The sequence below is a fragment of the Leishmania braziliensis genome, chromosome 29 (genome assembly GCF_000002845.2).
Source record: "Leishmania braziliensis MHOM/BR/75/M2904 complete genome, chromosome 29".
Lineage (NCBI taxonomy): Eukaryota > Euglenozoa > Kinetoplastea > Trypanosomatida > Trypanosomatidae > Leishmania > Leishmania braziliensis.
The window spans coordinates 719,656-732,014 of NC_009321.2; the positions used below are offsets into that span (position 1 = coordinate 719,656).

At 57.1% G+C, this 12,359-nt stretch overlaps 2 protein-coding genes across 2 annotated transcripts; both read right to left on the bottom strand.

Annotated features, from left to right (window-relative positions):
* Positions 1 to 346: 346 nt before the first annotated feature.
* On the bottom strand, positions 347 to 4,006 carry LBRM_29_1740 (putative Zn-finger domain protein; the record flags this gene model as incomplete). Its single annotated transcript, XM_001566468.1, has 1 exon — positions 347 to 4,006. The coding sequence occupies one exon, from the start codon at positions 4,004 to 4,006 to the stop codon at positions 347 to 349; it is 3,660 nt and encodes a 1,219-aa protein (XP_001566518.1).
* A 3,831-nt stretch (positions 4,007 to 7,837) lies between these two features.
* Positions 7,838 to 9,151, bottom strand: LBRM_29_1750 (putative ABC transporter domain protein; the record flags this gene model as incomplete). The annotated part of the gene is made up of 1 exon (XM_001566469.2): positions 7,838 to 9,151. The coding sequence occupies one exon, from the start codon at positions 9,149 to 9,151 to the stop codon at positions 7,838 to 7,840; it is 1,314 nt and encodes a 437-aa protein (XP_001566519.1).
* Positions 9,152 to 12,359: the final 3,208 nt, after the last annotated feature.

Consider the following 12,359-nt stretch of genomic DNA (forward strand, 5'->3'; position numbering starts at 1 on the left):
AACAGGCACACACACGCACACAGACACACACTTGCGTGCGTCACCACCACTCTTATCACAAATGCGTCTGGCCCTCCTCCATAATACTCCTCTTGCTCCCTTTTATTGTCCCTTCTTTCACCTTTCAAGACGTGGCACGCAGGGAAGCGACGAGGAAACAGCGAACGGACAAAGTCCCGACAAATACATTAGAAAGAGACCTCCTACAGAGAGAGAGAGCGGTGCGATGGCGATGTCAGCCTTGATGTGCGGGCGAGTGGGGAAACAAAGGGGAGGAGCGGGAGAAGCTGTATAGCGAGAGACAGCGTCATGGAGCGGTGCGTGAGAGAGGGAGGGGTGCAGCGTGTTAGGAAGCTGGTACATCCTCCACGCCGTCATGCGTCTCATCCCCGACCTCTGGCTCCGCTTCCCCATCCTGGACCTCGGCCTCGGCATTTCCGTCAACTGCGTCGCGTGAGTCGACGCTTTCCCAGTCGCTGTCCAACTCGCCATCCGTATCGTCGACGCTGCTTGCGTCTGACCCCGGGTAACGCCCAACCATCTGATGCACGTCGTACTTCCGCTCAAACGTTTCCTCCACTAGGGAGGGGTAGCTGCTCCAGAACAGCCGCACAAAAGGGCAGATGTAGATGATACTGATGATTGGCACGGCGAACGCAATGGCAATGGTGAGGGCCATGCCGAAGATGATAGAGCGCGCAAACAACATGGGGTCCCAGAAGAAGAAGCTCAAGGCGACCGCCCCTACAAAGACCGGCAGCGCGTTCTTCGTGATGCACAGAAGGAGTGTGCCGCACAGCACGGGCATCATCCAGACCATGACGGACGCAACAGCGAGGAAGAGAACCGCCACTACCACACGACGCAGCAGGAGGTACGATGGAATAGCAGCTTTCTCCACATACTCCTCGCGCCGGTCGAACCCCAGCGGCTCGACCATCGGAGGCAGGACAAGTTCGTCCTCGCCCTCCTGTTCCACAAATCCTTCCACCGCACGAAGTTGCTCTGGATCGAACAGGTAGTTCTCCATGTGTACGACACTTTGCCCAATCCAGCGAACCACCGGAAAGAGAATGCGTAGCTGCGCTCGCTGCAGCGGGTACACAGCGAAGCAGGAGAGGACTGTGGATACGGATGCCACGAGCATTAGGATGTTGACGATGTAGTTTAAGAAGGTGTTGCGCAGAAGCAGCAGCGACCACCACTCGTATGTGAGGGTGCGCCAGCGGCCCATGCCCAGGTAGGGGTACGACAGCTGCAATGCGGCCATGTAGCACTTGGCCACACTCACTGTGTGAGGTTCGACCTTCACCGAGTCGTTCTCCACGTAGAATGACGGCGGTGTCGGCATCGCCTCGGGGCTCAGGGCACCGGTAATGTGGCTCATAGTATTATGATACGTGCGTCTCCACGCGTCGAGCACTATCTGATGCGCACGTGCAGTTGAGACGCATTTGTGCTCTGATACCGCGGACGGCGGCGCCACAATGGCCTCCAAATCTGCAGCCGGCATCTCCAACTGCGGCTTCTTCGCCCACCCTGCTGGGGATGACAAGGCCACCAGCGTGTTGCACACACCGTCCTCAGCTGTTGCTACGCGCAACCACTCCAGCGGCTTCTGCAGGCGCACCAGCGTGTTGCGAAACCCCTCCGACGCCGCTGCAACCTTATTGGCGGAGACGGGGTCAATGATGTGAAAGAGGAAAACTGAGCGATCCGACATGTTGCCCCAGACCTGCTCCCACAGCTCTTGCGCGTCGAGTGTCATGGAAGTGGAACTCACGGCGGCCAGCATCATGGTGTCGATGGTGCCGAAAGGGATCGACTCAGACGTCTGCGTCAGTTGCTCCCGTACTCGGGCAGAGTACATGGCACCGAAAGGGAGAAGCACCTGCTCCGCCAGAAGGCGCAGCACTTCGGTGCGGCGCCACTCGTGAAAGCTGTCGGCCATACCGATGTCGTATCCGGTCGTCATGCCCAGGGAAAGCGACATCTTTAGTGGGCGCCCCGTCAGCGGAGCTGTGCCGTCACCCCAGAGAAAATCACGGAACCCCAGCATTCCCCAAAGTGGCACTCGCACAAAAATAAGAAGCACCAACAGCTCCACCACCGCCACGCGGAGAAAGCCGCGAACAATGCGGGAAGGGTCTGAGTCGAATATTTGCGTTACGACACAGCGCCAATACCCCAAGACGGAGTCCCAGCGGGCGTCGAAGCTGCGCACAAAAAATAGGTCGACGCCGTTGGCGAACAAGGGGCCGACAACCGTCAACTCCATCGCGGTGAGCAGCATCACCAGCACCGCGCCCACCACCCAATAGAGCGTCACTTTCAGCACTGTGAGGCCGTGCAAAAAGGCGAGGAAGCCGCGATCAAAACCGACATCGATGTAGGGGGCGACGGCGTAGTGCAGCATGATTCCCCCCAGCTCCGGCAACGCACCGTAGAAGAAAAAGGCGTCCACGAGGTAGACCCCAAAGAGTGTCTTCACCTCTTCTTGCGACAGCAGCGGCACGCGCTCCGCCACCTCGTATATGCGCCGCTTCTGGGTGGTCAGGACGTTCCGCGTATGGCGGTAGCGCCAACTCACGATGAAGCCGGCAAAGGCAAGTGCCGCGACTGCCCTGCCCCAGCTCGAGCGCAGCAGCAGCGTCAGCGCAAGACCGTAGCAGAGCTGCCATATCGACGAAGGTAAAAGCCGCTTCATGCCGCCGCCACCGGCGCCGGACTTCAGCCGGTCGATCGTGTCAAAGACCTCGTCGACGAAGGAAAGCCGGTATGACGTGTCGATGTCGCTGTCGCTGTCGCCATCGCCATCGCTGTCACTGTCGCCGCTCGAGTGCTGCTCGTCTCCCGCTGCTCGTGCCTCGGGTTGACGCGCACCACGTGCATCCTCGCGAAGCAAAGGCACATTTTCCGCCGCCCTCAAGGGTCCCCATTCCAGTCTCCACTCCTCTACACCAAAACCCTCTGGCAACGCTTCCCGATGGTGCCGCTGCTGCGGCTGTGGTGCATCATTGTGCATCCACTCCTCAATAGCTTCTGCCCTCTCCCCCTCCCTCGCTCTCGCGTCGTTCTCTTCGCCAAAGTGGAGAGGGCCCACGGGAAGCACTGCTGCGATTCGAGCCAACTCTTCTTGGGCTTGCCTCGCTGTCTCGCGAGCGAGTCTCGCGCGGGCAGTGCGGAAGTAGTGGTCCCACTTCTTCCACCCCACTGCCACTGCGTTCATAACAGTGCACAAGACAAGGCCAAAGAGAATCGCGTCGGCCCACGCCAAGAAGGACTCCGTCATGGTGTACGCGCTGCCCTCCTCTTCCCACGCCTCCTGGCTGCCAGGCACGCCGGATGAGGTGGTATGACTGAAGTTGCGCTTCAAGGATGTTGCGAAGGCTGACAGGGTAGTCGCCATGGGCTGCCAGAGAAGTGACCAGCGATTAAAACTGTAAACGAGTCCAAGCAGAAGCGGAATAATGACAAAGCGAAGAAGAACGCAACAGAGCGTCTCAGCTGATTCGAGGAGGAGCGGCTTAATAAAATGCTTGAAAAGGAACATGCGACGTTCATGCGGTCTCAGCGGGAGGTTAGCGCCATGGGGATATTCGGAGTGGACCAGCTGGTAGGACGCCCCGCAACTGCGGCAGGCGCGGTTGCGCTGCTGAATGACCCAGCGATCGATGCACTTTTGATGAACATACCCGACAGAGCCGCGACAACGGCAGCGGTGGGTGACAATAGGGTTGGAAGGAATGCTGGTGCTGTCAAAGCAGATCCAGCACTCAATGGTGGGCCCCGATTTAGAGTTGCGGGTCGATGCCGGGAGGGATGAGGCAACAGCTGGAGTGGTGGGCGGTAGCGCGTCTGACAGGTCATCTTCAGCTGACCCGCTCCTTTGGGCATCTTTATCTTTGTCGACTGTAGAGGTGGGTGAGGCGGCGGCGGTGGCGAGAGGCTCCACAGTGACCTCCCGCCGAGCCTTTCTTGCCCCTCGACGAGGGAGCTCTTGCATCTACGCAAAATGCGTGCTTTGTTATGTATGGGCGTGCGTTTCTGCGTGACGGGGAAGTTCGAGTAGAGGAAAGGCACCCCAAAGTGAAGACTACCAAAAAGTGGGAGGGGCAGTACAATGAGTGTGAGTACACGAGAAAAGTTCACAAAGCATTGGAGAAGACGACGACACCTGCAAGCACTGGCACACACGCGCACATTCAGAGAAATTCACCCCCCACACACCCCGAAAAAAAAAAAATGAAAGCGAATCACTTCGGGAAGCGAGGATGGCAGTAGCCAAATTGGTATGCTAAACAGTGGTCAAACAATGTGCCTACACACACACACACACACACGCACTCGACAAACCTGATCAGCGTGCAGTGTGCAACGTCAAGGTAAACTGGGAGAGGGCCTCCAATGGGAGGGGCTGGGTAGAGGGTGATAGGAGGGTACCGGGGGGAATGTGAAGAAGAATCACAGAGCAAACGTGTAGACCTCTATACCGAAGGAGAAAAAAGAAAAAGGAGGAGCAGGAAAACGTACACACGACGCGCGTTTGAAGACGAACACAAGCCGCGCAAACAGACGAGAGAAGAATGCACAGTCGCCTTCACGGGGAGCTGCGCACGTCGGTGTATGTGTGTGCGTGTGTGTGCCTGTTTACGTATGCTCACGTGCGCTGTACGGTTCCTCCCTTCACCATACGCCCGCGTGCCGCTGCGTGGGAGTACACGTGAACAAGGAGGAAAAAAAGAAACAGAGGGATTGCAAGAAACAGTACGGACGTCTCGTTTTACGCGCGTGCGTGAGTGGGCGAGAGGTGACTGATAGAGGGGAAAGGGGAAGGGCCAGTGCGCCTGGAGGCACGCGCGCACGTATGAAGACGACACAGCCACGTGGAGGCTACAGACATACAGAGCAGAGGGAAAAGAGACCTGCAGCGTAGCAAACGGTGACAGAGGTGGAGAGAGGAGAAGGAGGAGCAAGAACAGCAAGAAAAGAGGATAAGAAAGCGCCTTTGGGCGTGAAAAAGTGAGCGGGATTAAGAAGCGTCAGCGGCCGTATACGTTGCTCTTCCGTGGGCGTTCCTTTCCCCCCGTCTCTCTTCTGTTTTTTTCTTTTCTTTTCGGTGTTCCTACTGCAGTGTGAAGGCTGAAGCAGCTGATGGCGCATCCGCAAGGTGATGGTGTCGGAATCGAGGTAGAGTACAGATGTGTGTGTATGTGCATGACAGAGCAAGTGTGCAACGCCCGTAGAACGAAGAGCGTCGAGATGAAAGAAAGGGGTAGAAGAGAAGGCAATAAGTATTGTTAGCATTCGTGTTGAACACACAGGAAGGGGAGAGAGAGAAGCAGCACCCGGCATCCCAGAGCAAAGGAGAGGCAATTCACAGAAAGGACAAAATGTCACCTCAGAGGCACGTGGATGCCCTTGCGCGCAAATGCAGTGCAGTAGATGTGGGTAGCATGCAAAGCGCCTGGCACATCGCGGGACAGCACACTGAGCTGATTGACATGACGGATCATCCGGCATCCCCACGAGCCCAACTTCGCTCCTGCAGTCAGTTAAGAACACGCACACACAAACACACGGAGACTGCGTGAAAGTGCTAAAACCCGTCGCACTCGCCTTTCACATGGCCTCTTCCTTTGGGGGCCTGTTTGCTTCAGCGCTGGGAAAAAGATAGGCAAGGGGAGAAAACTCAACCCACCACTGAAAGAGCGAGCGAGCGCTGCGATGAAGAGAGAGGGGGGCCGAAGCACGCACACACACAGAAAAGAACACAACGACGACGGCAGCTAAGAGACACACGCTCCACCACTCCCCCGAGACAGAGCGAGAGGAGCAGAAAACATATAGAGAGCGAAATAAAAAGATAGGCATGGGTGCGTGGACAACACCTTCCTCCCCTCCCCCACACACACACCTCCTCACCGAACGGCCGAAACATGCGGTAAAAGGGGCGGTAAGAAGGTGTAGGAGGTCAGGGGAAGAGAGCGGGAGACGGAGACACAGTTGAACACCCACCGAGGTGGGGCGAAAAGTGAAAAATGTTCTCCTCTTTCCAAGGTGAATGGAGGCGAGTGACAAAGGGGGTGGGGGTGGGTGGGGGGTTGACTCAAGGGCACCTACAAAGCAAACAAAACCACATGAACGAAAGAAAAAACCGAAGACGCAAGAGAGAGAGAGAACGACTGTGTGTGTGGGGGGATGGGGGACGAGTGGCCAAGAGGAAGAGGCAGTGCCCGAGAATCGTACAATACAGACAGCGGGAAACACGACAGGAATGCAACACTGGCAGACCGAGAAAGAAGGGAGGAAACGCCGCCTTTTCTTTTGAGCGTGTCCACTCCCTGCCATAGAGCGTGGTATAAGCCCTAGTCTGCGCGAAAGCCGGCTACACAGGCTCATCGCGTAGTGCGAAGAAGCCCTCGACGTACCTGTTACAGCAGTGCACCAACTCGGCCCCTGCCTCAAACCCCGCATACCTCCGTCTCACAGATCACCTCACAGCGACGCCCATCACGCCAGTCGCCACCTGGTGTATCCACCTCGGCGTGGGCCGGGTGAGACGCGTTCGCGCCACGCTGACACCTCACCCGTCATATGGGCGGCACAAACGACCTCACCGTCGCAGGCCGCTCCAATGCAACGCCGCCCAGGCCCTGACCGCCGGCATCACGAGCGATACATCGCTCTGGCCCCTCCCCACGTCGTAGGCACTGGGCCCTGTCACCGCCAGCAGTGGGTCCGCACCGGCAGGGACGGAGGGGTGGGGGGTTGCTTGACTTCCCCACACCGAGTGGCGGCACTGGACCCCGTGGACACCACGTGCTGAGGCGTGGTGCCCTCGTCATCAGGGAAGGCACTTCCTAGGCACAGGTCAAAAAGAGTTCCCGCAGCAAACCACCACGTACACACGAGAGCCGTGTGCTAACACACACGCACACATGTATGAGTATTATGTGCCCACCATACCTATCAGCGCGACTCTCACCCCTCCTCTTCCCTTTTGCCCTATTCAACCATACATCAGCACACACGCATCTCTTGATTTACTTCGGCAGCGCAATGTGATCTTCTCTTTCCGCGTATTACTCGGGGGCACGTGATGAGCTGTGCATATTTGTAGGTCACGGAGGAGGGGGATGGAACAGAGAGAGAGCAAAGAGAAAGGGGCAGAGAGCCAGGGAGTGTCCTGAGTCCTCTCTCTCCCCGTCCGCTTCTCCGATCGACACCCCCATGGGTGCTTCGCCCCGGACAAAGCGAGTGGCGAGAAGAAAAAAAAAACAACAGAAGTGCAAAAGAGAAGCAGGAGATTGCCAGATGGCCGCAACATGCGTAACGCACGACGGAGTCACCATTGTCGTCGATAGAAGTCTTAACGACGCAGAGGGCAACGACAACGAGAATAGCACCAACAGCAAAATAAAAAGATACACAGAGAGAGATATAGAGAGAGAGAAGCACGACCAGCACATTGTAGAGCGCCGTCAAGCGCGATCTGCCAAGCAACAAGAATGAATGGAAACAAAGACAAAACGAAAAGTAGACAGAAGGCGCAAGATGGAAGGTGGCACGCGGGCGAGTTGAGCGTGTCCGTTGGAATACAAACAGAAAAAAAAGGGGGAGGGGGATGTCCGCGAGTACGGTGTGCGCGCTCACAAACCCAGAAAGGCACAGGAAAACGAGAGGAGGGCGTCAGTGTCTCCTACCACCCCTCCTTTTCGCGCCACTGACTATATGTGCCCAGGGCTTTTTGGCGCGGCGTGGGGATGGGTGCGCAGGCACCCCCCCTCCTGGCACACGCGCAGTCATGGCCAGATGCCGTGGTGGCACTTGAGCGCTACAGCTCGTTGTGGGCTTCTCTCTCCTCCCGATGCAGCTGCAAAGAGGTGGCCACAGAGGGCACAGCGGCGCTGTTGATGGTTGGCGACATGGCGGCGACCGGAGAGCCGGGATGGCGCGCGGTTCCCGAGAGTGACATGGCAGGCCTCACAGAGAAGTGCGCTAACTGCATCTCGCTGAGAGTCTTCGCCGTCGCCCTGCTGGAGTCTGTTTTCAGATTCTCATAATCCCTGTCGTTTTTGCCGGCGATAGCGGGAGCTATCGCCGCCATTACGGTATCTGGGTCGCTGTCGCCCTCGATCCCACTCTCGTTGAGGCCAGTGATCATCTTCTCCTTGGCGGCCAGGTACTTGGTGTAAGCCTCCAGGTTGAGGCACGTGGGCAAGGTGTTGAAAACCTCCTTGACAAAACGGCCATCGCTCACGTAGAGGATGCGGTCGGCATAGCACTCGATGTCAGGATTGTGTGTGACCATGATGCACGTCGTCTTCGTACGGCGGTTAATGCGCATAAGGAGGTCCATCACCTCGATTGTGTTAGTCGTGTCCAGGTCGCCGGTTGGCTCGTCGAGGAGGAGGAGCGACGGGTTGTTCGCCAAACTCCGCGCAATTGTCACGCGCTGCTGCTCGCCACCACTGAGCTCGGAGGGGAGGTGGTTGATGCGGTTGCGCAGTCCGACTAGCGTGAGCAGTTGGCGAGACCGCAGCCGCATGTTCTTCGGCGACATATTCCCCAGCAGCGTCATGGGCAGCTCCACGTTCTCCGCGGCTGTCATTGTTGCGATCAAGTTAAACGTCTGGAATACGAAGCCGAGGGACTTGAGGCGGATGTCTGCCAGTACATGTTCCTTAGTGTCCTTGCTGATGATGCGTCCGTTTAGCTCGATCGTGCCCTCGGTGCAGGAATCGATGGTGCCAATGATGTTTAATAGCGTTGTCTTGCCACCACCGCTAGGGCCACGGATCATGATAAACTCGCCGCGTCGCACCGGTGCGAACGGCAGGGGCAGATTGCCGCGCTGCAGGGGCCCCACACTGGAGGCTTTCTGTGCCGCTGCTTCCGCGGTGGAATTGTCTGCATCATCCAGGGTAATGTCCTTAAGCGCCACAACTCGCTCATCAGAGTCGGCAATCGGGTAGCTCTTGCCGATGTGGTGCAAGCGCAGCACCACCGGCTCGGACTGCAGCGCGATCTGCCGCGATTCCTCCGCCGGGGACGCGTCACTGAGAAAACGGTCGGTGCTTTGCTGGAGCTCCGCCGCTGTATTGCTCATGTCCTCACGAATGCTGGGTAACCCCAAAGACGGCATCATCTTCCCCGCTGTCGAAGGTGTCTTCTCAATCCTTAGATGCACCCACGTGTATGGCTGTATGGGTGAGGTGTTGGGTACTCTGAGGGGCACTAGAAAACAAGCGCGGCAGTAAAATACGAGAGAAAGAGGGATTCAGTCGTAGCAACTTAGAGAGAGGGGGGAGGTGAAGCGTGTGCGATCGACAACCGCAAAAGAGTCAAACGAAAGGGAAAAAAAAAGCGGAGACGGTGGGGAGTGGGGGGAGACGGTGGGACGCGGGCGGGGAAGCAGACAAGACAGCGCAAGCAGCAAGGAAAAGTCAGATTAAGAAGAAGACGGAAATGGCAAAAGAAAGAATGAAAGGCAAGAAAAGGAGCGAGCGCGGCGAAGCAAAGCGAGGGCAAGAACAACAGCAGCAGCACGTAAGCTCGATTGGTGTACGCACCTGGGCTTGTGGGTATGCGTACCTTTGAGGGGCGGTTATCGACGCACAACAGGTAAAGGAGCAGAAAGCGTATCGGCTACACGCCACCGAGGGGACAATCCAGAATTCAACTGCCGCTTGTTCTTCGCTTAGTGATGAGAGGCGAATAAACTGAGGACTAAATAGAGGGAGCAAGCGAGAGAGAGAGAGAGAGAGTCGTTACTCATATGAAAGTGAAGCAAGCACTCACTACGAGATGGGAACAGGGGGGGGGAGTGCTTGTCATAGAAAGGGAAAAAGAGGAGACACGCTCAGGACGGAGAGGGCGGCGGGGAGCGTTTCTTCTCTGCTTCCGCCTTCCTTAAAGGTGGCGCTCGATGTGGCTCATGAACCCTTCAACGTCAAGAAGAGCATGTGTGGACGTCAAACAGACTAGCAGGGACTTCATGAGGCACAAGGTACTGAGCGAAGAATGCGGGCATTATGATGCGCTTTGGGGGGCTGGGGATCAAAACACAAAGTGTAATTTCTCCTCTTGTCGTGTTGTTGTCTTGAGCTCTCAGTTCACTCTTGTGTGTGTGTGTCATACTGCTATTCCTCTTGCTGTTGTAACACCACTGTCGGTGATCTGGAAAGATAAACACACACACACACACACACAGTGAAAGAGCTGAAGAATCGCCCTACATACGGCCACATATGCCTGCAAACGCACGCAGAGAGAGAGAGAGAGAGGCGTCTGTGTGACCGACGCGAGCGAATGAGATACTGCCACTCTTCGGCGCGAAGAGCACAATTTCGCGCGGCCACGCATACTCGCACCTTTCTGTTCCTCTTCCACCTACCACAGCTAGATTACCCTCACTATACTCGTTAGGTGTGCTGCTAAATACCTGGCTGCATCCCAGGAACGTCTTTGCCCTTCAGGTCCACAGCTATAGTTGCTTGAGCGACATGCCTGCGAAGTATATTGTGGGACTAGAGCTCGTAGAGCACCGCCTGCAACACCGATACAGGTGGCGATGCAGACAACAAGGGGTATAGCCTTCCATGATCAGTGCTGCGTATCCGGTGACCTTAGGATGACGTGCTCCATCAGCTGCTGACCATTCAGCGTGTGAGCTCGGGCGACGCGACAGCACTCCACAGCCACAGGTGCTCCTGAACTGATGGTGCAGGCAGACGGCGTCAAAGCGCTGCGGGCGGTACCGGTGGTGCTATTGGAGAATACCTGTACCACACACGTCAACACTACTCCTTGAGCCACTACTACCCCACCCAGAGCAGCCTTTTGCTACCACAGCGCCGCACGTTGCTTTCCAGAAAAGCGAGAGAAGTGCGAGCGTGATGGGCTGCGACTGCACCGCCGTGGCGGTGGTGGTAGCCGTACGTGCGCCGGTAGCAGCAGCGGTACCGTACCTTCGATTTCCGGCCCGTCAGCGCCGTAGTTGAGATCCCAGAGGCCGATGAAGGGTTGAGGTGAAGGCTGCCAGCGAGAGTGGTGTGGTGGCGATGGAAGTGCGACTGTTGTCAATGGACATGCCAAATGAGAACAGTAATGACTGCCACGCCGTGGGAGTACCCTGCTTGAAGCAGTGCCAGCATCGAGTTTCAGCAAACACACTGGCAGTGCTAAGGCGACGATTTGCAGCGAAGTCGGGCCTCCATTTAAACTCCCCCGCACCTGCGCGGCAGACACACCCAACGACAGACTGAAAACGGTCCCACGCACTGGTCCATCCATGCGCTCTCCGCTTACAGCCACGCAGTAAGCCCCAGCCTTGCCCCTCTCGAGCTGACTTCCACCAAATGAGCAAGCCTGTCCCGTCCAGAGAAACGTTGCCGTTGGGGGTGGGTACTGAGGAAGGGAGGACTCGATGACACCCTTCACGACGAGCGGCACCCGGGCAATGTCATTGCACTGACACGGTCAACGTTGCCGAGAGGGCACGTGAGTCGCGCTATCGCAGCCACTCCAAAGACTGCGGCGACGTGAGTAATACAGGCAGTCGCGCCTCCACCGCCGTCATCGCTGGCCGTGGCATCCACCAAGCCAGATTCCCCTCCTTCCACATATGTATACCCCAGATCGGTAGCGCGTTCAGTTGCTGTGCGCGCGCTTCGACAACCGAGGCGTTGAGGCCACAGTGCTACCCCACGTACGGCGGCTCGCAGAGGCACCATGTCATTCGTAGTTCACTGCTGTCACAGGACTGTCAGTGCCCCCGCCTGACCAGTCCGGTTCTCATCAAGACACCCGTCACTGAATGTTTTGAAGAGGCAGAAAAGAAGAAACCCCGGCACCGCCCTGTCTCAGCCAGAGATGAACTCCACATCCATCCGATAAGTTGGGTAGGTGGGCCCTGCAGTCGGCTAGTCCATCGCCCCAGCGAAGCTGCCTAAGGCACATCGACTGGCTTTGCACGTAGTAGACAAGCTCACCAGCACGTGGTGCACAATTGAAGGCGTCGGACTTTGTGATGTCGTGCGTGAAGCGGTCGCATTTACACGCGACTGGAAACCCCCACAGTCCCATGCAAAGAAGAGAGGACACAACGAAAGGGTAAGAGAAAGAAGGAGACGGCGGGAGGTACAAAGTACGCTACAACGGAAAGACTCGCACTCACGCACACAAGCAGAGAGATGACAGTAATAGCCATATCTATAAGAGCACCACGGAGATGCCGCACGCTTCGCGCGCATGCCCATTGGGGCTGGCTCGTCCGCATCGCAGCGCGCCGCTCCCGCTCACCACTCGTGCACTGCTGGCCTCTGCGGGTCCTGGATGGATGCGGCACACCATGC